Source organism: Balaenoptera acutorostrata, chromosome 16 (assembly GCF_949987535.1).
Source record: "Balaenoptera acutorostrata chromosome 16, mBalAcu1.1, whole genome shotgun sequence".
NCBI classification, from domain to species: Eukaryota; Metazoa; Chordata; class Mammalia; order Artiodactyla; family Balaenopteridae; genus Balaenoptera; species Balaenoptera acutorostrata.
The window spans coordinates 5,131,175-5,158,860 of NC_080079.1; the positions used below are offsets into that span (position 1 = coordinate 5,131,175).

The 27,686-nt window shown below is 44.2% G+C and overlaps 1 protein-coding gene across 2 annotated transcripts in view; it reads right to left on the bottom strand.

Annotated features, from left to right (window-relative positions):
• Positions 1-27,686, bottom strand: part of DOCK1 (dedicator of cytokinesis 1) — a 532,415-nt gene that overhangs the window by 101,365 nt on the left and 403,364 nt on the right. For both annotated transcript variants that reach the window (XM_057531553.1, XM_057531554.1), the window contains exons 30-31: positions 17,564-17,642; positions 8,865-8,965 (exon numbers count right to left, since the gene is read on the bottom strand). In XM_057531553.1, the coding sequence (XP_057387536.1) occupies positions 8,865-8,965; positions 17,564-17,642 (180 nt within the window). The remainder of the gene's footprint in view (positions 1-8,864; positions 8,966-17,563; positions 17,643-27,686) is intronic.

Sequence of the window (27,686 nt, forward strand, 5' to 3'; positions counted from 1 at the left end):
CTCCTCAGGCTGGAGGGGTCCTCGCTGTCCAGGGGGCTGAGCTGCCTTTCAGGGGAGCAGGTGTCTGGGGAGGTGAGGGGTGTGGCATCGCAGGGAGGACCCCGAGAACGTAAACACCCCAGGCCCTGCTACCAGGCGTTCAGACCTCAACACAGTGAGGACGCCAGAGGCCCAGAGGAGGCGAGAGCCTGTCCCAGGGGTCGGCCTGTCACTAACTCAAGCTTAAAGACTCTTAACTGCCAAGCAACTCCTTCTCAGCCCAGAACAGTATCTCTTGAAAAATACGAATGGTTAAAGCCAGGCTGATCTCCATCAGTGTCTGCGCCTTGCTGACCCCTGACTCAACTTCCTCTCCTCTTCCTCTTCCTCTCTTATAATAATTCAAATCAAACCCCAAAGTTCAGAAAGATAAAGTGCAGGAGAGCCTTGGCAGCAGCGGGCTCACGGTTTGGGTTTGGATCACCAGCAGTGACCCGACGGACGTCTCAAGCCCTACAGTGACTGCTGTTTGTCCAGAGCTGGACTTGACCCGGGGACCCCAGGAGGCGTGTGAGGAGAGGGAAGCCGGCCCCCGTCCCTGTCTCTCCGCCCAGCGCCCCTGCGCCTGGTGTCGGCGGAGCGTGAGGGGCTCAAGGATGCCTGGGTTACATTTTTCGGTGCCGCTTTACTGTCTTCTACGTGGGGAATGATGTGTCTTCACAGTATTTCAGAGATTAGCAAAGATCTGAGTGCACATCGCTCAGGAGAGTCAGGCCTCTGGGAGAAAGGTGCTAAAAATGCCATTATAATAGTCAAATAAGACACAGGTGCTCGAGGCTGGTACAAGCTGAGTAAGGAGCTGGAAGGTGAAGGGCAGGACCGAATCTCCCTGGCAGTAAGACTGATCTCTTCTCTCATTTTAGTAAGAAGGCAGCTTTGACAAATCTATACACGTCGCCGCGTAATCCCCCAATGGAGTCACAGCTGTCACCAGAACTGAAGAGGGATTCCTGAACCATTTGTAATTCTTGCCGCAAGGAGGAGAAAAAAGCAGCAATGGAGAGTATCTGGGATCATGCTCCTACCTGGAGAGAGAATTCCAGAGCTGGTGGCAGCCTTAGAGATCGTAACTAAGTCCATGACTAAAGACTTATAGTTGAGGGAACTGAACTGCTCCTGGGGGGGAAGCAAAATGACTCGGCCATGGTCACAGGGCAAGGGGAGAAGAGACCGCACAAGCCTCCAGACTCCCAAAGAACTCCTGTGCTTCACCCCCAGCATGCACCTGGAGGACCAGAGAGGGCAGGCTTCCACAATGCCACGCACAGCACTGTGTCTCACCCCACAAAGTGCACATGTGGTGGGCTTCACTTGATTAGATTCTCACAGTAAGACCACAAGGTGAGGAAGAAGACGTTCCCGTAGCCATCTTCCCACGGAGGAAGCAGAGACTCCTGGGGGGGAAATGGCATGCCTGTTTCTGCAAAGCCGGAGTCACCTGGTGCTCCCCACCACACCCAGGTCGCCTGTGCCCACCCACAAAGTGAGTGGACAACTTCAAACGGCCAGCCTGAGGGAGGTCCCAGGAGGCATCCTTTAGACAGCCCAGGGAGATCCCAGATCCCACATCCAGGCCTGTAACTCTGACCCAAAAGAGCATGACTCTGGTCTCTGAGACCTTACCTTAGCGCCTGCTTTCCTGAATCTTTGTCCCAAAAAGCAGAAATCCCATGTCCACCAGAGATAGCCCGAGCTTGGGGGTAAGACCAACCTGAGACCAAATCTAAGCACACTGGGAAAACTACCTGACCACTCTGACCCTTGGTCTCCTCATGTGTAGTACCGGGATAACGATGGCATGATGCTCATCTCCCAGGCCTTCGGGAGAACGAGGAGATGGTGCCCTCGTCTGTCCTAACAAGCAATGAAGCCAGGCTGGTCCTTCCTGTAAAGGCTCAGAGTGGGCCTCATCACAGCATCCCCTTCATGGCTGCAATGGTCTTTTAGATTAATTTGTTCTGTAAGCGTTATTCATTGTTTAATGAATTACTAAATGCTTACTGAAGGCCAGGCACAGAGCTAATATGGGAACACTAATATAATGTGGAAAAGAGACACAATCCACAGACCTGAGGGACTATTAGCATGTAGTAGAGGTGGGCATTAAACAATCATACAAGACTCACACATATATGTATATGTAGTAGTTTTTTTTGTTATTATTTATGTTTTTTTGGAGGCCATGGTCACAGTTCTTTAGGAAAAACTGGAGGAGTGGGTCCAGGTTGGCTGTGGGAGAAGCTCTCTTAGAGAGTAATATTTACCCAAGATTTGAAGAAGGAAAGGTGTAATCCAGACAGAGAGGGGAAGAGACCAGCAGGTGCAAAGGCCCTGTGGCGGCGGTGGGGGGGGGTAGGTGAGTATATGGACCAAACTAGGCAGTGAGACTGGAGGACAGGGAGCTTGCCTTACTCCTTCCCCTTAAGAGGAGGGGTGTGCTGTGAACCAAGGCTGCAGAGGCAGATTTATAAGTATTTTTTTTAAGTTTCAAAAACTCTTTTGCAATAAGAAATATACTAAGCAGCATGCATAAAAATGTATGTATACAAAAGTTCTATGAAATAATACTTAACTTTACTACCTGCAATCAACTCTGATGCTTTCTTATATTCTATTTCACTGAAAAAAAAAAAAAAAGGGAAAAAAATGTATGTTGGTCTTGGCTCGTGTGGGTTGACTTGTGTCCTCCATAAAGATCTGTTAAAGCCCTAACCCCTACTACCTGTGAACGTGACCCCCTAAAGAGGGTCTTTACAAGATGTAATCCTGTTAAGATGAGGTCATGCTGGATGGGGCGGGCCTTAAATCCAAGGACTGGCATCGTTATAAAGAGAGGGATACATTTAGAGACACAGACAAACAAGGCTGAAGGCCATGTGAAGAGGGAGGCAGAGACAAGAGTTATACAGCCACGGCCACGGAGGACCAAGGATGGGGGCCACGGCCACAGAGCACCAAGGATGGGGGCCACAGTCAAGGAGCACCAAGGATGGGCGCCACCCACCCCCAGAAGATAGGAGAGAGGCATGGACAAGGTCCTCCCTCTGAGCTTCCAGAAGGAACCAACTCTGCTGATGCCTTGACTTCAACCTCCGGCCTCTGTAACTATGAGACAATAAATTTCTGATGTTTCACTTAGTTTGTGTTGTTACATTATGGCAGATGACTCTAAGAAATTAATACAATGGCCCATTAAGTTGCTACCCCAGCCCAATGAAGGGCTGAGATGCACAATTTAACAGCTGCTATCTTAAGGAAAGAGAACAGAATGAGAAGACCCAACACCAAGACTTGAGGAGCTCCTGCACTTAATGGGTGGAGGGAAGAGTCTGAGCCTGACAAGGGAGGCGCGGAGAGGCCAAAACGCTACGAGGAAAACCTACAGAGGGGTTCTGGGAGCCCAGGACAGAGCTGGCCCGCAGCCAGCATCAGGAGTGGGCGGGGGGTGCGGAGTGAGAGAGGCACGGAGGGAGCTGGAGGGAGATGATGGATGGGGTGAGACATTTTTATTTTTATGGGAAAGACTGGTTAAGTTCTGGGGAGGTGGGAGGAGACGGGACCCCAAATGTGACGGATGGGAATAAGCCTTACTAGACACAGGGGTTTGATGTGTCCTCCACTGCATAAAGTTTTATCACGTTCAAAAAAATTCAGCATCACTGGGCTGGGGGGTGAGGGGGTGGTGGTGGTGGGATGAATTGGGAGATTGGGATTGACATGTATACACTAATATGTATAAAATGGATAACTAATAAGAACCTGCTGTATAAAAAAATAAAATTAAAAGAAATGTTTTTTAAGAAATAAAATAAATATGTGCACAAAAAATAATTCAGCATCACTAAAAGAAGATGTGGTATATATTTACAATGGAATATTACTCAGTCATAAAAAAGAATGAAATAATGCCACTTGCGCAACATGGATGGACCTAGAGATTGTCATACTGAGTGAAGTAAGTCAGACAGAGAAAGACAAATACCATATAGTATCACTTGTATGTGGAATCTAAAGTATAATACAAATGAATTTATTTACAATACATAAAGAGACTCAGAAAACAAACTTACGGCTACCAAAGGGGAAAGGGATGGGAGGAGGAGTAAATTAGGAGTATGGGATTAACAGATACACGCTATTTTATATAAAAGAAGTAAGCAATAATGATTTACTGTATAGCACAGGGAACTATATTCAATATCTTGTAACAACCTATAATGGAAAATAATCTGAAAAAAATATATAACTGAATCACTTTGCTGTATACCAGAAACTAACACAATGTTGTAAATCAACTATACTTCAACTAAAAAAAAAAAAAAGAATATAGCATCACTAATGCATGTGGGACACTTAATTAATCCTTCGAAAAGGACCTTAGCACAGGTTACAGCTTGTTGAGTCCATCTCCTTGGGTCCCCTTCTAATTCTTAGTATATAGTGAATTTATCTGGAATAATTTGAGTCTCTTGGGAAAAAAATTAGCACAAACACAAATTATTTCCTTTTATAATTTGGAACGTTCAACTGCAGCTTCAGATTAGGTCACACTGCAAAGCAAGGCTTGTCACTGTGTACTTCTTTCCTCTTGGTTTCCCTAAAAAGTAATGTGTACAGTATGAATTAACACGCTGATGTTTCAGAACCCAGTGTTTGGAAACATTGTGATATTTTGTTTATGTGGTATTTTGGTCCAGTAGTGAAACCTATCCTCTTAGAAGAGGCACTGAGCTGAGGATAGACTTCTATAGGAAAAACAAAACGAACCAGAAAAGGATGGGAAACATCCCAGGACCAGCTGGGGAGAGGGTACCATGAGGAACCCACATTAATCACATAGGTTCAAATCCATTGACCTGGGCTTGGCCATCACACTTTACCCTCTCGGGCTGGAATTTTTAAATGGGCATTTTATGCTTAGAGCTGCTGGAGGCCCATTCCTGGACCCCTTTCCTCTTCCAGAATGCAGTCTGGTCCTGAACACAGAAGGCCATTTGCAGTCACATCACCCCATTGCCCCAACGCTAGGACACACGATGTCTGACAAACTAAAATGGTCAAGCTGGCTGCTAATCCAAAGCCAACTCTTTCACATTTGACTCATGCTTCCGGAGCCCCCGTAATGTACAAGGCGTGGGGGATGGAGGGTGGGGCATTCATGAAGGTCAGGGTTAGCATTCTGTCGCCTTCTCTGTCTTTGTTAGGAGTCACTAGCGCCAAGGATGTCTGAAGGTGAGTCAGTTAAATGTTCTCATTATGGACTTTGATTCCTAGAGGTTATTTATTTTGTGGTTCATTGCCAGATCTTGTACTCAGTTTGGGTCTGACATAATCAGTGTTCTGCACGCTATGGCCCATTCTTTGATGTTACTCCCATGTGCTTTGGGAAATGCCTTTGGAATAAATATCCTAATTATCTCCCCAACCTAGGTCACCAGGAGGACGTGAAGCTTAACAAGAGGGAAGGAACAGGCAGATCTTCTGATACTGGAATTTTCTATTGTTCTGAGCCACAGTGCTGTGGACCAGGCAGCCGTGAGGAGCTGTAGGCCGCGGCAGAGAGGAAGGGCAGCGCTGGGGTCACGAGGGGGCTCACGCCAAAGCCCTGGGCTGGATTCACAAACCCTACAGCAGTAGACAAGCCGATGTGGACAGCCAGAGGCTACTAAACAGGGGGGCATCACTCCACTTTCAGACCCCACGGCCTTTCCCTCTAGAAGAAAATAACCCCCTGGATTACGCTCCAGTGTGCTGGAAATCAGCAGCCAGCCATTTGCTCAGACGCTTGGGGTTAATCCCCGTGTCACCTGGTCCCTCGCACCTTGCCCCAAGTCCCCATCACTCCAGGGCAGGCCACTCACTTATGCTTCAGCAACGCAGAGCACTTCTGCTTATAGAGTGGGCCATGCCCCTTAGGACGCGATGACCCCTTTTGGGACGGGCTGTCTGCTGACAAGGGGCTCAGTCAATCAGTCCGGTAAACATCTCAGCCACCTTCGCCACCCAGGCTGAGTCCTACATGCCCACCTCCGGGCTGCCAAGGCATCTGGGGAGCACTTACGTTCTACCCCAGTCGTGTAATTTTGCACAGCTACCTGCCCCCTAGACTGTGAACTTCTTATCTCTGGGTCCCAAGCACCAGGACCCGGCCTGAGTACATGACACAATGTGAAACAAGTTAAAACATTTCTAAGGCACTAGAAAATTTAAGCATTTGGGTAGGACCATCCCCCAATATTTCTCACGCAGGTTTTGCTGTTTAGAAATTAAAATTGCACATGGATGATAAACTGTTTAAGGTGTGGCGAGAGGCAGGTTCAACAAACAGGTGAACCAGCGGTTTATCTCAGCCACGCGGCCTCACAGGCCAACAGCGCTTATCACAGATGCTGGAAATTCCTTCCCCTCGGTGGCCTGTCATGGCCACACACTGAACCTGTGCCCCTGGGAGAGGGCCCCTCGGGCTGCACAGGGGCTGAGACACTCCTGCAAAGACAATTTCTGAAATGTTTGGGGCTTCTTCCCTCGGGGGATCCATGAGACAATTTCAAAGGGAAAATCCGGAGTCTCTCCTTGCCACGGCTGCGAGAGAGAATTCTAAAAGCCCGATTCAGAGGCCCTCTGGGAGGGGCGACACCAGCTGGCTGTGTTTAATTTTCCTTGGCTTTGAAGCTTCAGAAGGCACAGCACGATGTGGGAAGCAAACGTTTTCTCTGGTGGACAAGGCAAGGCCCTGTGTGGTGAATGCATTTATTGGTGTCTCTCTAGCTGAGATGTTAATGCTCTCACGCCAACAAGGAAAGGGCCCGGGGAGAGAGACGGGCCCCACCCTGACCGGAGAATGCTCAGAATCAAATAGTTTTATTCTCCAAACTGTGAAGGAGACGTCAGCTCTTTTCAGGCAGATTTCCGGTTTAAACTCAATTCTCCTCCGCAGGCATCTCTAAGGGTAGGATGTGCTACGAGCTTGGCAAGGAATGGGCACCGTGTCGGCTGGAGCTGGGGCTGGACCCCAGCCTCACCCCACATGAGCACTGCACACAGGAGGGCAGGACAGGATAACCAGGGCTCTGGAGGGCTCTGCGGGGGAGCGGCTAGGGCCGAGTCCTGTGTGTGCTGGTTATTAGTGTTTCTATTACCAACAGCTTTCCCCATGACAGCTTTTCATCAATGACAACAAGCTGGGAGCCATCCCTCACTTCCTGGGAGCACTGAGGGAATGTAAATTTCACAAAGTGGTAGCATCCCTGTTGAGCCAATCCCCGGAAGGTGGGGCCTAGAAAAGTCTGTCTCCTGAGCCAAGATGAGGGATAAACCCTGCTGGCTCGGAGGTGGGGGCCATCTTCCCTGCCATCCCCGCTGGGCACCCACCGGGCCCAGGCCCCCTGGGGTGCATTTCCCTTTCTGAAGAAGGAACACTTGTCTCTATCAACGGCCAACAGACCAGTCATTCAACTGTGGAAGCTTGAAGGAAAGACGGCCCGATGTTTTGTTTTTGTTTTGGCTGCTCCACGTGGCATGAGGGATCTTAGTTCCCCGACCAGGGATCGAACCTGGGAAGCAGGGAGTCTTAACCACTGGGAAGGGAAGCCAGGGAAGTCCCAAGATGACCCGATGAAAGCTGACTTTCAGATGGTCTCAGGGAAGGATTTAAGGTTCTAAAAGCAGCCCAGCTAAACGTCTCGGGCTCTGAACTGCCCGAGTTAGAATGACTCAGTGTGAGACACGGGACCCTGGTTCACAACCTGCTTCACTTCCTCGTCTGGAAAATAAAGATGATAAGAGAACCTATGGAATAGTTTCGGTTTTTGTTCGAATGATTCTATGTGAAAAATGCATAAAACGTTCTTAGAAAGTCACTGGCAGGTCATACGTGCTCTGTGAATATCTGCTGAACTACTTCTTACTCCCCAGGGATAGTGTGCTTTCCATTTGGTCTGCAAGGGAGACACACACTCCTGGGATACTAGGAGGGAGGGCTGAGCAGCTGTCCCCTTCCGAGAGGCCCTGGAATCTCTAACCTCAGTGACGGTACCGGGCTGGCAGTGCCTTGGAACCGTCAACACGGCTCAGAGGGATTACGAAGTGATGAACAGGGACGGATGACTTAGCAACGTGATGTACTGATGGAAGGGGCCCCCAGAGAACTGAGACGCTGGTGAAACTGAGGCAGAGAGAGAGGTGGCAAGGCCCTCAGAGTGCCCAAGGGTTGCAAAGAAACCCACGCAAGGGTTCTTTTCCTGACTCTGGACCAGGAGCTGTTCCGATGCAGTGCTGAAGGAGTCAGGCAGGGGTCCTGGCTTCCCCGGGGCTTCTCAGACGTTTTCAGGATAATCCAAGGGCTAGTTAAGCCCTTTCAGAGCTCCTGCCTGGAAGAGGACCGGGGTCATCTCTTGCAAAGAAGGAACCCCAGATGACTCATCACTCTGCAATGAGTTGTTCCACAACCCCAAGATGCCAACAGCTTCCGCCAGAAGCTTCCTTGTTTGAAGCAGCGTTGGACAATTAAGCAATACAGCAAACCATACGTGGCGTGACATCAGCACGGTGCACAGCAAAAGCCAATTATCTCCCGAAACTCCCACTCTGTTCGGTGCTAATAGTCTTGAATGACACTGACTTGCAACCCACAAGAACGGATCTGCAATTTTAGATCTGGATTCATGGGTCACAAAAGGCAACACTCAATTCATGGTTTGAAACCACCCTCTCATTACACCATGATTACATCTCAATTGGTAGCCAGGTGGCTTAGAGGACGCAAGAAGACTGTGCTAATAGAATTGCAGGCTCCTGCCCGTGCATTTGGGGCTATGTGGACTTACTTGTTCAGGATTTTCCCTCTCTTTGCACTTGAAAAATTCTCCAGCTGCAAGGACTCTTGAGTGAGGAAAGCGACAGCCAGGTGAAAATAGTTGTTCCACAGCTGAAACCAAAAAGGGGAGATGCTAAGGTGCCAAACCGATTAATATAGGATCTCGGAAACGCTCCGAGACGTTTAGAGTAGCATTTGCCCAGCACACACTTCTGAAAGGTTTGAAAGCCGCACTCTCTACATACACATTGCTAATCAGCCACCCACGGTGTGGTTCAGGGCTGAGCATGGGCTCTGACAGTGCAAGCAATCAGATCCCAGCTCAGCTACTTACTTAGGCGGACACTCCAACCTCTCTGTGCCTCGGTTTCCTCAGGTAAAGTGGGAATTTCAACAGTACCTACCTGATAGGGCTGCTCAAGGACGGAGGGAGTAAAGACATGCAGTGCCCATCCAGTGGTGCCGGGAGCACGGTAAGCACGTAATAAATGTTAGCTGTTATTAATACTGTATTATGGAGCCCTTTACCTCATAGTATACAGCAAGTCCCCTACATATGAAGGAGTTCCGAGAGCATGTTCGTAAGTCCAACTTGGTCATAAGTCCAACAAAGTTAGCCTAGGTACCCAACTAACACAATCAGCTATATACCACTGCTTTTACGCTTGCTTCCGGACGTCCTGGGCTTGAAATAAAGATACTGTACTACTGTACTCTATACAGTACTGTAAAGTACACAAAAGCACAACCAATTGTAGAGGATGCACGCAAGGGACAACGTACGCCAGACGCGTGAACTAACGTACGTGATTGGACATGCGAACGCACATTTGCATTTTTGAAAGTTCACAACTTGAAGGTTCGTAGGTAGGGGACTTACTGTATACATTTCTATAATTTATCATTTTTATGATACTAAAAATATATAAACACTAGAAAATTGAGGAAAACGTAAAAAGATCCAACATTTCATATTTCAAGGACTTACAGACTGTACGTGGCTTAAATGACAATTTACTATAAAATGATTTTGTCATCCTAAAGCTCTTCACTGGAAGCTCTGTGTATCTGGACACAGTATCCCATAAAAGTGTCCTTCAACAAGAAATATTATGATGGGTAGATTCCTAAAGTCATGAAACTAAGACCCCCTGATTAGGTCAATGTTTAAGACCAGGTGAAGAAAATTAAAATGAAGGACGAATTCTTGGATCATGAATGGGGGCTTTTCCCTTGAACTCAATAAATGGCACGGGCATACCCCTCACTGCCCAGGGGAGAAACCCGGGATTTATTCTGGGCTTTGTCGTTCACAGCATCCCACTGTTTCAATCAGCAAGTCCTTCCGCTTCACCTTATAAATCCCTCCCAAGCCCACCCACTTTGTCTCAGTGCTGGGGTATCACCCACCCCAGGCCAGCATCATCCCTCACAGACCAGAACAGCCTGCTTCCTGTTTCCTGTCCTCGCCTCGTCCCACAGGGCAGCCAGAGGGAACTGACACTAACCTGAGGGGGCCACACCCCAGCTCAAACCTCTTCAGGAGCTTCCCACATGTTTCCAGTCAGAACAGAGTTTGAAGGGGAGTCCCGCGGCCTGGTTCCCTCTGCTTCCGCCTTGCAGCAGCCTTTCCATCCACACTCTGCACCCTTGTCTTCCCATCAGATCCTTGAGCTGACGCTCTCCCCGCCCCTGGGCCTTTGCACATGCCGGGTCCACCCCCCTCTCCTCCCTCACTGGGTCTCAGCATACCTGGACCAGGTGTGTTCGCCCTCTCTGCGCCCTCGAGCACCTTGGTCTGTCCCTACAGTCCTGCCCTAATCGTCCTCCCTTTACACTCCACGGTACACAGGGTGGGGGCAGGATTCCAGGTCTGGGGCAGAGCCTGGCTCAACGTAAGTGATCCATCAGGAATAATCAATATTTGAGGGATGAACCCATGGGGATTTCTCAAATGCAAATGAAAACTCTATGAAAAAAAAACCCCCAAAACTCTAGGGACATTTCCTCCAGATTGCTTCCATCTGCATCCTCTCTCAGAGGGCGGAACCCGAGGGTGGGGGGTTAGGGAGAGCAGGTGAGAGATAAGCGGGGAGACCCTCCCCACCCCAGGAACTGCAGCAAGGGGCTCAGAGACTGGCCATCACAGATATCCTCAGCGGACCATTCTTGTGCCACAGGATATTTCAGGGGAACTTTCACCTGCTCCCAGTGGGAAAGAGCTGGAGAGAGTTTCCATCACATGTCCAAGCTCCAAGGTGCCTTCAATGATCTTAGGAAGAAATCTGTGGGTATTGGTTTTCTTATTTACAAAACAGGGGTAATATTCATTTCATCCAACGTGATGGTTACACAGAGTTACGTAAAAACAAGGTGTTAACAGTAATGACTCTATTCTCAGTGACCAGAGAAATAAGAGGAAATTTTCAAGCATGGATGTAGCTAAGAGTGTGGTGGGCTTCATCTATCCGGTGCTCCTCAGGAACCGGCATCTCCTCAGGAACAGAGCAGCTCAATCCCAGGTAAGTGCTGGTCTTCCCATTTCACAAATGAGGTTCAGACACTTGCTCCAAACCACAAAAAAAAAAACACGTGAAGCAGAACAAGGGTCTCCAGCGGGCCATCCTGGACCTCACAGGCCACACTCTTTCCTGCCCACAAAGGCACTTTCTCTGTTAGGCCTTTTTATAATAAAAGGGGTGACTCAAATCAATAAAGTACAAGTTGCTTCCTTTGTTTCTGGAACTAACACCGCCCCGCTATGGCCACCCATCTCCCAGCAGTGCCCTCCTCGCACAGCACTGGCAGGGGTCCCTGGCCACGTTTGGGTCAGGGCCACCACTAGAGCAGGACCCAGAACGTATTTTAATGTATACCTGCTGCCCATAAAAACAACATCAACAAAAATACGAATGTGTCTTTTTAAATGCCAGTTTCACTAACTCTATATTCCTCCTCTTCACTCACACAGCGGCCAGGACGACAGCTGAGCCACAAGTCTCCTGAAAACCCTGCCCTGGGAGATATTTAGGGGAACTGCGTAGTCCAATGCCCTGAAGAAGGAGGTCCCCTCGTGGCCCACGTGCCTGGCGACTCAGCGTTTCCACCTGTAAAGCAGGACTGGGACCCAAAGGAGATTTTTATATCCTTAGGAATGAGGAGGCTGCCTATTGTGCACCTCAAAAATCCCCTGGCCATTGTCAGAGCCTGAACAGGACAAGGGGGCCCCCCAGGAGGTGGGAGCATCTGGCATGGGGGGCAGGGGTCACGACTTCTGTGATGTTCCTCCCAAGGGCGCAGTCTGGGTCTAAGCACTGGGGAACGTGAGGCAACCCAAGTGCAGGGCCGTCTGCAAACCCAGACCTGTGCTCTGCAAGAGTGCCAAGGACAGAACAGCCAGGAAAGAGTGAGCAACTGTGCTAGCCTGAAGGAGACGAAAGACACGCAGAAACTGAAGGCATCGGGGGAGGGAGGGATGAATAGGAGGAGGACAAGGAGTTTTAGGGCAATGGAACTGGATGCGTGTCATTCTCCATGTGTCCAAACCCACAGAGTGGGCAAAACGTCTACAGTGTACCGTAATGTAAAGTAAGGACTCAGTGATTATGATCTGTGAGTGTAGGTCCATCCATTGTAACAAATGTACCATCTGGTGGGGGATGTTGATAGCGGGGTAGCTTCGTGTGCAGGAGGTGGGGGTCTACGGGAAATCTCTGCACCTCCCTCTTAATTTTGCTGTGAACTTGAAACTGCCATTAATAAAGTCTTTAAAAAAATCACATAAAAATACAAACATTAAAAAAAAAAAACCCTGTAAGCTATGCGTGATTTCAGATGTGACAACTAACGGCATTCACGATGCTGACCTGTGAAGGATGGGATTGGGACGACTGAACTTGAATGTGGTCTGAGGACTGGTTAGGGGTGATGAGAATGTACATTTCCTGCATTTGGTATTCTTACTCTAGTCACGTAGGGGAAGGTCTCTGTTTGTATGAAATATACACTACAGATCTGGGGAGGTGATAGGGTGTCAGGCTGGCAGCTCACTAGGATAAGGTTAAGAAAAAAGAGTTCTTGGTAGCATACTTGCTGGAAATGAGAAGCAGACCGAGGAGGGACAGAGGGAAGCAGAAGCAGCCCACAGGGACGATTAGTTAAAGGAGAAGGAAGTGTCAGGAGAGAGAACTGTGCAGGGAATGTCAGAACATAAAAACGCACCTTGTGGGAGCTCCCGCTGCCTGGACCACACGCTGAAGGCGGCCTCGGCCACATGGCACCCAAGCCTCCCCCTGGTGGTGGGAGGGTGAGAGCCCTCCAAAGTGGAACAATCAAATGCACTTCACACTTGCCAAGGGACAAAGGCCAAAAGGGCTCATTGCAGCCAAGGTGTTGGGCCTGAAGGGAGCGTCCAGAGGACCGTATGCATGAAACAATGCACAAGCTCAGCAATAACCAGTAAGCCCACACCCACAGCAGTCACACCTGAAATACACAGCCATCTACTTAGCACGTGATAGGCACGGCCTACATGGATAAAACAAGAAAACCTAATGAAGGACACATAAAAAGGCCTAAATATTCCTGTGTGGGATGGGAAAAAATAAACACTGCCACGTATTCCCCGAAGTGCTGTTACATTTCCCCTACAATTATTTATGAATTCAATAGAATCCTAGTTAAAATATAGACTGCATTTTTAAGAAGTTTAACAAGGTGATTTTGAATTTCACACAGAAGAGGAAACGCGCAAAAAGAGTCAAGATAATTTTGCAATAACACACTAACGGGGAAGTCCTGGTTATACTAGCTGGGTATAAAACCCATAGGTAATAACACAGAAAACAGAACTGTACACACATGCATTTGTAATTATGAGTTTTCTCAGTGGCAGTTCAAATCATTGGGAAAGAAGAAACTATTCATGATGTGAAATAAAATTCATATGTTATTTAAACATAAAAATTCTTCTCTGCCCTTTGGACTCCTTTCTCCCCTCACTGTGCATTGTGTATCTGCATTAGGCATTGACCAAACCTCTGCCATCAGCAGAAAATAGCTGCTCAACCATAAAGAGAAACATTCTCCTCGCATCAACAAGACAACTCCTTAAAAGATAACATCCCATTGTATATATCTGCTACATCTTCCTTATCCATTCATCCGATGATGGACACTTAGGTTGCTTCCATGTCCTGGCTATTGTAAATAGTGCTGCAATGAACATTGTGGTACATGACTCTTTTTGAATTATGGTTTTCTCAGGGTATATGCCCAGTAGTGGGATTGCTGGGTCGTATGGTAGTTCTATTTGTAGTTTTTTAAGGAACCTCCATACTGTTCTCCATAGTGGCTGTATCAATTTACATTCCCACCAACAGCGCAAGAGTGTTCCCTTTTCTCCACACCCTCTCCAGCATTTATTGTTTCTAGATTTTTTGCTGATGGCCATTCTGACCAGTGTGAGATGATAAAAAGAAACAAAATTGAGTTATTTGTAGTGAGGTGGATGGAGTTAGAGTCTGTCATACAGAGTGAAGTAAGTCAGAAAGAGAAAAACAAATACAGTATGTTAACACATATATATGGAATCTAAGGAAAAAAAAAAAAGGTCATGAAGAACCTAGAGGCAAGACGGGAATAAAGACACAGACCTACTAGAGAATGGACTTGAGGATATGGGGAGGGGGAAGGGTAAGATGTGACAAAGTGAGACAGTGGCATGGACATATATACACTACCAAATGTAAAATAGATAGCTAGTGGGAAGCAACCGCATAGCACAGGGAGATCAGCTCTGTGCTTTGTGACCACCTTGAGCGGTGGGATAGGGAGGGTGGGAGGGAGGGAGATGCAAGAGGGAAGAGATATGGGAACATATGTATATGTATAACTGATTCACTTTGTTATACAGCAGAAACTAACACACCATTGTAAAGCAATTATACTCCAATAAAGATGTTAAAAAAAAAAAAGATAACATCCCTTCTTGACCTTGTAAGGGGTCACATGACCCAACTTGATGACTTAGATATGGATTATGTAAACTGCCAATAATATGTCATTTGATGTACCACCCTCTGTCTCAAAAAAACTTATATAAGTGTGCCTTGATTTCTAACTGGCAGAACAGTTCTCAGAGCTTTCTGAGATGTTCTCCCTGGGTTATAATCCTCAAATTCAGCTTGAATTAAATTTTCCAATTCTTTCTTAGACTGACTCATTTTTTCTCGACAATAAAATAATGTGGGAAAAAGTGAAGTTGAACTCTAACCCTTAACACTAACTATAGAAAATGCAGATGTAGATAAACAACAAGGACCAACTGTATAGCACAGAGAACTATATTCAATGTCTTGTAATAACCTATAATGGAAAAGAATCTGAAAAAATATAGATAAATATATTTTATATATATATATATGTATCTGAATCACTTTGCTGTACACTTAAAGCAAACAGAACTGTAAATCAACTATACTTCAATTTTTCAAAACTCATTAAAAAAAGAAATCACAGATGGATTAATCATTGGAAAGTTAAAAAAAAGCAGAACTATAAAGGTATTAGCAGAGACTATCTACATAAAGAATAGTTAAATTTATAATCAAAGACGGATTTGCCAAGCAAAACATAAAACCCAAAAGCCATAAAAGAACTGACACATTTAACTACAGAAAAATCAAACATTTCTATACGATAAACCTAAACCCGTGACTAGGCTATATCATGAACTCCAACTTACAAAAAAGTATGACAAATAGCCTAAGAGAAAAATGAGCAGAGGAAATGATCAGACAGTTCATACTAGAAATCCTCACAGCCAATTAGTACTCTCAACCCAACCAGCAATCAGAGAAATACCAATAAAAATAAGAATCAACAATTTTAAAGAAATTGGTATGGGAGAAGACTCTAGACAATGACTGCTCTCAGAGAAGGCTGGTGAGATTGCAAATTGCTAGAGCATATTAGGTCGGTAATTTATTAGTGTCCATGAAACTTAAAATATCTTACCAGTCAGCCTGGCAATTATGCTTCCAGGAACCTGTTCTATAGCAATGCAGCACTGAGATGCGTGTGTCACACTGTTCACGGAAGCACTGCTTGGAAACGGGAAAAACTGAAAATAGCCTGCAGGTAATCAGTGCAGGAATGCCTGCACCAATGTTGGTACATTTATATTGTGGAATATGATAGAAGTGAAAACCATGGCTGGCACGACCCAATTCACGTTCAAAACCAAAAGAAAGCAGGTCTAGGTCCAGATACAGCTGACTCTTGAACAACTCGAGTTTGAATTACTAGGGTCCACTTACAGGTGGATATTTTTCAGTAGTGACTACTACAGTACTACATAGTCTGTGCTTGGTTGAATTACACTCAGATTAATCACCTTCCATCCCGCCCTCCCACATTTTTAAGGGTCAACTGTAAATGCTTAAAGAAGCCTCACGGAGAACACACAACAATTATTTTAAAAGTTACCCGGCAGAGGGAGAAAAGGGTGAAAGGGTGGTAAGGGGCCTTTCATATTTTATTCGATGTGTGGATTTACCCTGCATAAATATTTTATGTGCGTGTATCTGTGTATTAGGACATGTGAAAACAAACATTAAGCAGAGAAAATAATAAAACATTTAAAACTGTGAAAAATAGTAAGTAACATTTCCAAATACACAGTACCTGATGTACTACTATGTACTTAAATGACGATAAAACATTTTTAATTTAAAAAAATGATACAAGAAATAGGGCATAGGAACCTAAGAACTTAATCTAATAAACCGAGTAGCATATAAGCTCTAAATTTTCTGAAGACAATGCAAAAGGGAAGGTAGATGGTTGTCTAATTTTTGTTATCTGGTAACTTATTTTTGAGCCAGACCACCCTCTGGGTATACATAAATTCTTCAGGTTCCTTCTCAGTGAAAAATCCCACCCAGGAAACTAACCTGTTTGCATTTGGATGCTTTTATTTGCAAACTTTAGTAAATGAAACTACATAATGGCAAAATCATGATTAGCAGAAATATATCTGAAGTTCAGTGGAAATGAGAGTCACCAATACCAGATGCATAGTAAGAAATCATGCCAGGGAAAAATCAATCCTTTTTACACACACACACACACACACACACACACACACACACACGCACACACACATACACGCACACACTCCACAAGCACTGGAGAAGTAGGGCCAACATGGAAGGATCAGCTGACCACAGCCCAGGGGTGTTGCAGGGCTGCGACCTTTTGCCTGGTAAAGGCCAACTGGGGCAGCACAAAGCCGGAAGAGAATATATCAGGGGAAAATCTATATCTACAAGCAAGCTGGGCTCAGTGATGCAGACCCACTTCACCTCCTGGGCTGATCCTCATCACATTAGGATGGTCTGAGACAATCCTGGCAGCCTCACCAATTGAGACGTGGCAGCCTTCCTGCTCAGAGAGTCCCTACTTGTCACTCTGATTCAAGACTTTCACTCTGAAACAGCTCCATCTCCTTCCTCGCTAAATTGAGCAAATAGCCCAAAGGCATCATTTTCAATCCTCGGGTTCCAGTATCACACACTGTAAATTCCATTTCCACACCTTAAATGGGAAAACTTAAGTTCAAGGATTAGAAATATAAGATATGGGCTCAGACCAGCAATTTGTTTAACATGATTTCCCAACAAAGGTCATGTCTACCTCTTCTCTTACCTGCAGCTCAAAGTTGGTTTGATCCAGAAATTTTTTGTTCAGCATATCTGCATACTGATTAATCGCTCGCAGAAAGACTCTGAAAGATCAAGAGAAAATTACATAATTACACACTTCTGCTCTGGCACCTTTGGAGGTTTGGCATTTCAATTAGCTACAATCCAAGACTGTCTGGCACGGGAACTCTCTAAGTCCTGTGAAAAGCTGTGAGGTTTTGCCAGTGAAAAGCCCAGAGAATTATATGCAGACGTTCTCCAAATTAATCAAGGACACACGCAGAATAAAAGAAACAGACCAAAATAACAGTGTGAAAGTAACATATGAAAAATATCACTAAAAACCCTAATTTTTTTAAAAAAAGAAAAGGTGCAAATTAAATACTTTTCTCAAGTCACAATGTATTAGTGTTATAAAATTGGTCTTCGCTTAGCTGGCTTTTTAAAGTGAAGCATTTGAAAGCACTATTACACACTGTCAGGCTTGGAATGGTTTGGCATGTCGACTGGAAAAAAATGCACAACCTAAAAGGTGAGAATTATGTTTTATTCGGCGGACAAAATTGAGGACTTAAGCCTAGGACACAGCATCTCAGATCGCTCTGAGGGACAGCTCCAAAGAGGTAAGGCTGGGGCCAGGATCCACAGAAGGTTTTGCAACAAAGACCAGGTAGTCAGAACTTCAAAAGATTACTAAGAAATGGACAAATTCTTGGAAAGGTACAACTGTCCAAAACGGAACCAGGAAGAATTAGAAAATATAAACAGACCAATCACAAGTAATGAAATTGAAACTGTGATTAAAAATCTTCCAACAAATAAAAGTCCAGGATCAGTTGGCTTCACAGGTGAATTCTATCAAACATTTAGAGAAGAGCTAACACTTATCCTTCTCAAACTCTTCCAAAAAATTGCAGAGGGAGGAACACTCCCAAACTCACTCTATGAGGTCACCATCACTCTGATACCAAAACTAGACAAAGATATTACAAAAAAAGAAAAGTACAGACCAATATCACTGATGAATATAGACGCAAAAATCCTCAACAAAATTCTAGCAAACAAAATCCAATAACACATTAAAAGGATCATACACCATGATCAAGTGGGACTTATCCCAGGGATGCAAGGATTCTTCAATATATGCAAATCAATCAATGTGATATACCATGTTAACAAATTAAAGAATAAAAACCATATGATCATCTCAATAGATGCAGAAAAAGCTTTTGACAAAATTCAACACCCATTTATAATAAAAAAAACTCTCCAGAAAGTGGGCATAGAGGGAACCTATCTCAACATAATAAAGGCCATATATGATAAACCCACAGCAAACATCATTCTCAATGGTGAAAAAGTGAAAGCATTTCTTCTAAGATCAGGAACAAGACAAGGGCATGCACTCTTGCCACTATTATTCAACATAGTTTTGGAAGTCCTAGCCACAGCAATCAGAGAAGAAAAAGAAATAAAAGGAATACACATTGGAAAAGAAGTAGCAAAACTGTCACTGTTTGCAGATGACATGATTCTATAACATAGAAAATCCTAAAGATGCCGCCAGAAAACTACTAGAGCTAATCAAGGAATGTGGTAAAGTTGCAGGATACAAAAGTAATGCACAGAAATCTCTTGCATTTCTATACACTAACAATGAAAGATCAGAAAGAGAAATTAAGGAAACAACCCCATTTACCATTGTAACAAAAAGAATACCTAGGAATAAACCTACCTAAGGAGACAAAAGACCTGTACTCTGAACACTATAAAGCATTGATGAAAGAACTCAAACATAACATAAATAGATGGAGAGATATACCATGTTCTTGGATTAGAAGAATCAATATTGTGAAAATGACTATACTACACAAAGCAATCTACAGATTTAATGCAATCCCTGCCAAACTACGAATGGCATTTTTCACAGAATTACAACAAAAAGTTTTGCAATTTGTATGGAAACACAAAAGACCCGAATAGCCAAAGCAATCTTGAGAAAGGAAAACAGAGCTGGAAGAATCAGGTTCCCTGACTTCAGACTATACTACAAAGCTAGAATAATCAAAACAGTATGGTGCTGGCACAAAAACAGAAATATAGATCAATGGTACAGGATAGAAAGCCCAGAGATAAACCCACGCACCTGTGGTCACCTTATCTTTGACAAAGGAGGCAAGAATATACAATGGAGGAAAGACAGCCTCTTCAATAAGTGGTGCTGGGAAAACTGGACAGTTACATGTAAAAGAATGAAATTACAACACTCCCTAACACCATACACAAAAATAAAATGGATTAAAGACATAAATGTAAGACCGGACACTATAAAACTCTTAGAGGAAAACATAGGAAAAACACTCTTTGACATAAATCACAGCAAGATCTTTTTTGAGCCAACTCCCAGAGTAATGAAAATAAAGACAAAAATAAACAAACGGAGATTGATCCTTTGTCAGTTGCTTCATTTGCAAATATTTTCTCCCATTCTAAGGGCTGTCTTTTAGTCTTGTTTACATTTTCCTTTGCTGTGCAAAAGCTTTTAAGTTTCACTAGGTCCCATTTGTTTATTTTTGTTTTTATTTCCATTTCTCTAGGAGGGGGGTCAAAAAGGATCTTGCTAAAGCAGAAACTAACACACCACTGTAAAGCAATTATACTCCAATAAAGATGTTAAAAAAAATAAACAAATGGGACCTAATGAAACTTAAAAACTTTTGCACAGAAAAGGAAACCATAAACAAGACTAAAAGACAGCTCTCAGAATGGGAGAAAATATTTGCAAATGAAGCAACTGACAAAGAATTAATCTCCAAAATATACAAGCAGCTCAATATCAATAAAACAAACAACTCAATCAAAGAGTGGGTGGAAGACCTAAATAGACATTTCTCCAAAGAAGACAGGTGGCCAATAGGCACATGAAAAGATGCTCAACATCACTAATTATTAGAGAAATGCAAGTCAAAACTATAATGAGGTATCACCTCACACCAGTCAGAATGGCCATCATCAAAAAATCTACAAACAATAAATACTGGAGAGGGTGCGAAGAAAAGGGAAGAACCCTCTTGCACTGTTGGTGGGAATGTAAATTGATACAGCTACTATGGAAAACAATATGGAGGTTCCTTAAAAAACTAAAAATAGAACTACCATATGACCCAGCAATCCCACTACTGGGCATATACCCTGAGAAAACCATAATTCAAAAAGAGTCATGTACCACAATGAAGATGTGGCACATATATACAGTGGAATATTACTCAGCCATAAAAAGAAACAAAATTGAGTTATTTGTAGTGAGGTGGATGGACTTAGAGTCTGTCATACAGAGTGAAGTAAGTCAGAAAAACAAATACTGTATGCTAACACATATATATGGAATCTAAAAAAAAAAATGGTTCTGATGAACCTAGGGGCAGGACAGGAATCAAGACGCAGACGTAGAGAATGGACTTGAGGACACGGGGAGGGGGAAGGGTAAGCTGCAACAAAGTGAGAGAATAGCATTGACATATATACACTACCAAATGTAAAACAGATAGCTAGTGGGAAGCAGCTGCATAGCACAGGGAGATCAGCTTGGTGCTTTGTGACCACCTAGAGGGGTAGGATAGGGAGGGTGGGAGGGAGACGTAAGAGGGAGGGGATATGGGGATATATGTATACATATAGCTGATTCACTTTGTTATACAGCAGAAACTAACACAACATTGTAAAGCAATTATACTCCAATAAAGATGTTAAATAAAAAAAAAATCTACAAACAATAAATGCTGGAGAGGGTGTGGAGAAAAGGGAACCCTCTTACATTGTTGGTGGGAATGTAAATTGATACAGCCACTATGGAGAACAGCATGAAGTTTCCTTACAAAACTAAAAAGAGAACTACCATATGACCCAGCAATCCCACTACTGGGCATATACCCTGAGAAAACCTTAATTCAAAAAGACACATGTACCCCAGTGTTCATTGCAGCACTATTTACAATAGTCAGGACATGGAAACAACCTAAATGTCCATCAACAGATGAATGGATAAAGAAGATGTGGTACATATACACAATGGAATATTACTCAGCCATAAAAAGGAATGAAATTGGGTCATTTGTAGAGATGTGGATGGACCTAGAGTCTGTGATACAGAGTGAAGTAAGTCAGAAAGAGAAAAAAAAATATCGTATACTAACACATATATGTGGAATATAGAAAAATGGTACAGATGAACCTATTTGCAGGGCAGGAATAGAGATGCAGATCTAGAGAACGGACATGTGGACACGGAGGGGAAGGGGAGGGTGGGATGAATTGGGAGATTAAGATTGACATATATACATGACCATGTGTAAAATAAATAGCTAGTGGGAACTTGCTGTATAGCACGGGGAGCTCAGCTTGGTGCTCTGTGATGACCTAGATGGGTGGGATGGAGGAGGTGGTGGGAGGGGGGTCCAAGTGGGAGAGGATATATGTATATACATACAGCTAATTCACTTCATTGTACAACAGAAACTAACACAACACTGTAAAGCAACTATATTCCAGTAAAAAAAAAAAAAAAAGAAAGAAAAAGAAAATCAGATATCTCAAGTTAAGGAATTTAGTGTTTTTCATATATGGGAAGATATGAGTCTGGGCTCACTGAAATCATTCCTTTGATATGCACCTCAGCTATCTGGGGCCAGTATCCTGTGCTTTCTCATCCTGAGTTCACTCAGGGCTCACCACAGGGGTGGCTATAATGTGATGGCTTGATGGCTGCAATATCCTTTGTTTACTGATATGGCAGGCAACATTTTTTTTTTAATCGATAAGTGAAATATCATCAAGCTTGGACGTATGGCTTACTTCAGTATCATTTGTCCTATATGCCAAATGCTAATTTTAGTCACTGTTTACTTGTTTAAATAAAATAAAAAAGCTTTAGTAGATATGAGAGTAATTTGACAAGAGTTTTAGCAGGAATTTTAATTCATTGATAAGGTACCATTTTAAGAACACAGGACAAAATATCACACCCTTCCATACCTTGACCTTTCCTTTTCTGTGATGAAATATATTATACAACTCAGGGTTGTCACAAATGACTCCAGAGTACTAAGTGTTTCATAAGGTTGTTTGTTCAGTAGATTTGTTTTATTACTCTGGAGAGTGTTTACAACAACAGAGCTTAGTCTTGATACTTCTTTTTAAATGACCCTTCTCCCTCTGCACAAAGGCAGGACGCAAGAGGAATTAGCATTAGGTCGCAGATAATAAACTTCATTACACTTCGTCTATTTAGACAGCAGGAAGCAGCCAGAGTGTAAGAGAAATCTAGGTTACTTACTAGGAACTGGTGCTCTCTGACAACAGGATCTCTTTAGCTATGCATGCCTGGAGAAGCTCCCCAGCCCTGACAGTCCCAGAGCCACTAAAGGCCAGTTAGCCTGGGAGGAGGGAGAGAAGGAAGGTCCACCTGGGGCTTTAAGGAGGTCTCCATCACCACCTCCCACCATCACCTCCTGTCCAACACTCACTATCATGCAGCTTTCTCTGGCATAGCTCAAAGAAAGAGGATTTGCAGACATCATTTCATTAAGAGACCTATCAGGGATCCAGGACCAAAACGAGTATGACAGATGACCTGTGCCGGAGTTTGCTATCTTAGTGGCTGAAGAAAACCGTAGCCGGAGTTATCTGAATTCTTCCCTGAGGATGTTGAGACATAACCAGAAAGGAGGAATTGGTGCTGGAAGTGACTATGAATGGAGGCAATGGGCGCGCTGGCTTGTCCGCTAACCAGGAGCATGGAGTGGACAGCAGCATCAGCCATAGGGGGGCCAGATTCTGCCACTATAGGATGCCTAGTTAAACTGGAAAAATAGATCTTCTGGCTGAATTTCATAATTTATTGAAAAAAAAGCTGAATACAGGGCATTGAGGGCATCCTGACAAATTAATCCAGGACCAGGACAAAATCACTAGATTCAGGATACGCCTCATATATACAGGTCACCTGGCAACCGTAATCAGCCCTCCAGTCTTGGGCTGAGGTTGCCCATGTCATGTTCGGTCCTCAGAAGTACGGGATGCGTGGCTCAAGAGAAGATGCTCTATCCGGCCCACGTGACCCTTGGCAATTGTGTTCCATAGCATCTGGGGACGTGCACTGCACTGACCCCAGCAACCGGAGGAAGCCCCAGGTGTCAGTGGAGTAAAACAACTTCCTGTCACGGGGCGGAGAGCGGCTGTCATACAGCACAAAACCACTAGGCTTACGGCCAGGGACATTTTCTTTTTCCCCTTAACTTTTCCTTCCGTTTCAGAAATTGGCCGTTCACTGGCATAGCCCAGAGTCCTTATGAGCTTTAAGGAAGCCACTCCCTCCAGCCCTCTATGACAATAATGACAAGTTCACTAGGACATGTATTATTATTACGGGCTAATTATTGTGCCTCAAGATAGCACCCAAACAGCTGCAATATGCTACTTCTAATTAAGCTCTGGAACAATTTCAGCTAGTTAAATAAAGATATTGCTCAAAATGACTTAAAAAAAAAGATGCCATGCTGAAACAATATGAAGGCTGAGCAAAAACTTTTTAATGAACTGACAACTGAGAAGGAGCAGTGCTGAGAGAGATTCTATAATTTAGAGTCGCTATAAATTTTTTAAAAAGCCAGGACAAAAAACCAAATAACACAGAATACAAGTTGTAGGGGAAAAACTAAAGGGATGATCAAATAAAAACCATCATCAATGCTGCAACAGAGGTGAGCCACTCAGGCTACAGGTATCAAGGGCCACCTCACTTCTGCAGAACCATCTGGGACACACATACATTCCATCCTACCTTTCACACTTGATGGGATTAAAATCTTAGCAATGTTCCAAGTCCACTTGAACACAAATCAATTAACTAGGCAAAAAGAAACATAAACAGAGGCTAACTTTTCGGTAAGAATATTTAATATCTGCTGTAATTCATGAGCTATTTCTAATAACTATCAAACCGAGGGAAATAAGTAAGAAAATCACATTAGAAACTTTTGCCTAACAATCTGCTTTCAGTCAAAGATTACGGAAAGCATCAGAGCTAAGCCAAGCGATTGGACAGCAGGATGCCTTACTAGTCTGAAATGAAGGGTTTCAGCCCAGCTCAGCAGAGGGGAAGAGCAAGTCTTTTCTGTCGGGGAGCAATGAGAGGGAGGATGGGGTGCAAGTGGGCTCTGCTCTGCGTCCCTGGCGACCCTGTCCACGCTGGGCACCGCTGGAGTTGCACTCAAGGACAGAGAAGCCCTCCAGACTGTTCCCAAATGGTCCTGTTTATTCACCCACGTGTCTGCAATGCCAAACTGGCATCTGGTACATCACATATGTTCACTATGTATTAGCCACAGGAAAGAATGAATGGATGAATATGGATGGATGGATGGATGGATGGATGGATGGACGGATGGATGGATGGATGGATGGATGGATGATGGATGGATGAGCTGGCCCAGAAGATCAGGCCCTGACCCACATCAGAGGGCTCAGGGAGGCTAGAATATTTGGTAGCCCCCGGCTCTCCCTGGGGTCCTTGCATTCCGAGTAGATTCTCCGCTGTGGGGTTCCGCTCTTTAGAGGTTCTTGATAACCAAGTTTCTCATTAGGCATTTGGCATTTATGGCTGGCCACTGCTCCCCTCCACTTCTGGAGCTGGTTCCTTAATGGAGGGAACCTCGTCTTTTACACATCAGGATCCCCCAAAGCATATTTTACCGCTGTGCATATTTAGAAATGTTCTGATCTAAGGGAACATCAGTTTATAACTGCACTAACAGGTGTCTCAGAGCCAGTGGTATGTCCAGGAACTCCTACCATGCAAACAAACACCCATACACACACACACACACACACACACACACACACACACACACACACACACACACATCAGAGCCTGCTCTAGAGGGGAGGGGGAGTCCACCCTCTGGCAATCTGCATTGGTCTTTATTCTCTCCATCCAACATTATTGTACATAAATGTCAGGACCCAGTGAATAGAGGTCATGCCTACTGTTCATAATGTTCCCAGCTCCCAAGAACACGAGAACCAGATGCTTGCAGGGAGGGGACAGAGAACATGGCGGGTGGAAGGCAGGGAGCAGTTCAGAAAGGTGTTGCTTTGACTCTGCCAGAAAAGAGAGGGAGTGGAAGAGATGTGAACCAAGCAAGTCATGTCTCATTCTGAGCCGCAAGAGTGAAGTAATTTCTAAAAAACGAAGCTAATGGTGTGAGAACTAAATGCTTTCATGGATGCTGTCCCACACGGTCAAAATGATTAAGAAAAAGGGCAAGCCAATATTTCACAGAGCTCTTTTCAATCACTTTTAATCTATGAAAGGATTTATTTATAATCTAAAAATTTTAAAGGTAAAACCAAACACACAAAATAAATAATGTAGAGAGAGCCACAGGCAAATCCCCCAAAGATTCAGAAGCCCTAAGGTCTAGATGTACTGTCTGTAGACATTCAAATTATTCAAGACAAATGGCTGCACCTTTTCTTGTTAATGGCTCCATGGAAAGAACTCCATCTCACTCTGCTTGGTAACTGACGCCTTCCTGTCTCCAGAGAGTCAAAGTCACCACCTTTACCCCTCTCATCACAACGTTATCCATTTTAAATAATCTGGGGGCCTGGTGACACAGAGATCATTCATTCCCAAAGCTCATACAATTAAAAACAAACAAACAAAAAAGCCCAGGAAGTTTTCCTTGACTTCCTTCTCTTCTACATGGACATTTAACTGCAGTGAGCTGCCACTGGAAACAAAATGCTGCGCTGTAATTCCTGATGGTGTCAAATACGAGTTTAATTGTCTACACACACAGACACATCCAATCACAGTTTTAATCTAATTATTTCTATCAACTATTATCTATCTATCTATCTACCTACCTATCTATCCATCCATCCATCTATCCATCCATCTATCATCTATCTACCTACCTACCTACCTATCCATCTACCTATCTATCCATCTATCCATCTACCTATCCATCTATCTATCTATCTATCTACCCATCCATATCTCTCTCTCTCTTTACATCCATGTAAACATTTGGCTAGAAGACCTTCAAAAGGTGCCCAAGTTTTTGAGATTCCCCTATTTTCAACCAACACATAAAGGTACTAAACTGTGGGGCCTCTAAACTATCTTGAACTTTAAATCTCAGGTTGTTTTTTTTTTCTTTACCTTCAAGATTAAAGGTAAGGAAGATGTACTGCCACATAATTCAAAGTCCTTTGAACACTATGACGTCGGCTGACGCTTTACAAAATGGTAAGGAGCATTTGGTAAAAAGGGGACACAAGCCCCATGACTCGACTTTTGCATGTGTTTGCGAGAAGGCTGGGTGAGGAGGGGCAAGGCTCTGAGAAGGAGGCAGCTGCCGGTTTCCAAGTCTCCCAACCACTGGCGTTTTCCAGAAGCCAACCCCCGGCCTTGCCTCTCACCCATATCCCCACTGTATCCCTGCACAAAAGGGCCAAGGCTGTCTCGTGAGCTCCAGCAGGGGACCGTCCCCCAAAGCTACCTATTGGAAAGCAATGTGTGCTGAGCAACCAAAGTAGCACAGTCCTAAATAATTATGTGTTAACTGAGAAGAAGGGAACTTAGAAAGCAGAACATAATCAGAAACCAATTTAACTACTAGAAGCTCCTGGCACAATTACAGTCCCTAAAATGACTTTATTATGACAGGGCCACAGGCATTTCTGTATCTCTGTTACCCAGTGTTCGCTGCCAATGAAACTGGAAGATGAGAGGCCTTATTACTACAGAGAGAAATACATCTATCGAGAGATGCCCTGAGCTTCCAGGGCAAGGCAAAGCCCCATTTCTCAAATGGTGAAGCTGTGGGATTTCTCTTATTCCTTCTCTAAACTTACTTTAAGCTATATAATTAGATTGTACAGTTCAATATGAGGGCATTTAAATACCTCTGGCATTCACATAAGAGCCGCTCTGGGGGAAAAAAAAATCTGCATCTTTTAACAAAATGTTTTGCCCAAAGTGGTTAGAAAAAAAGGCAACAAATGTAAAGCGACGCATCTTATCCCTGCAGAACAATAAGTCAAGGAATCACAGCTGGAAA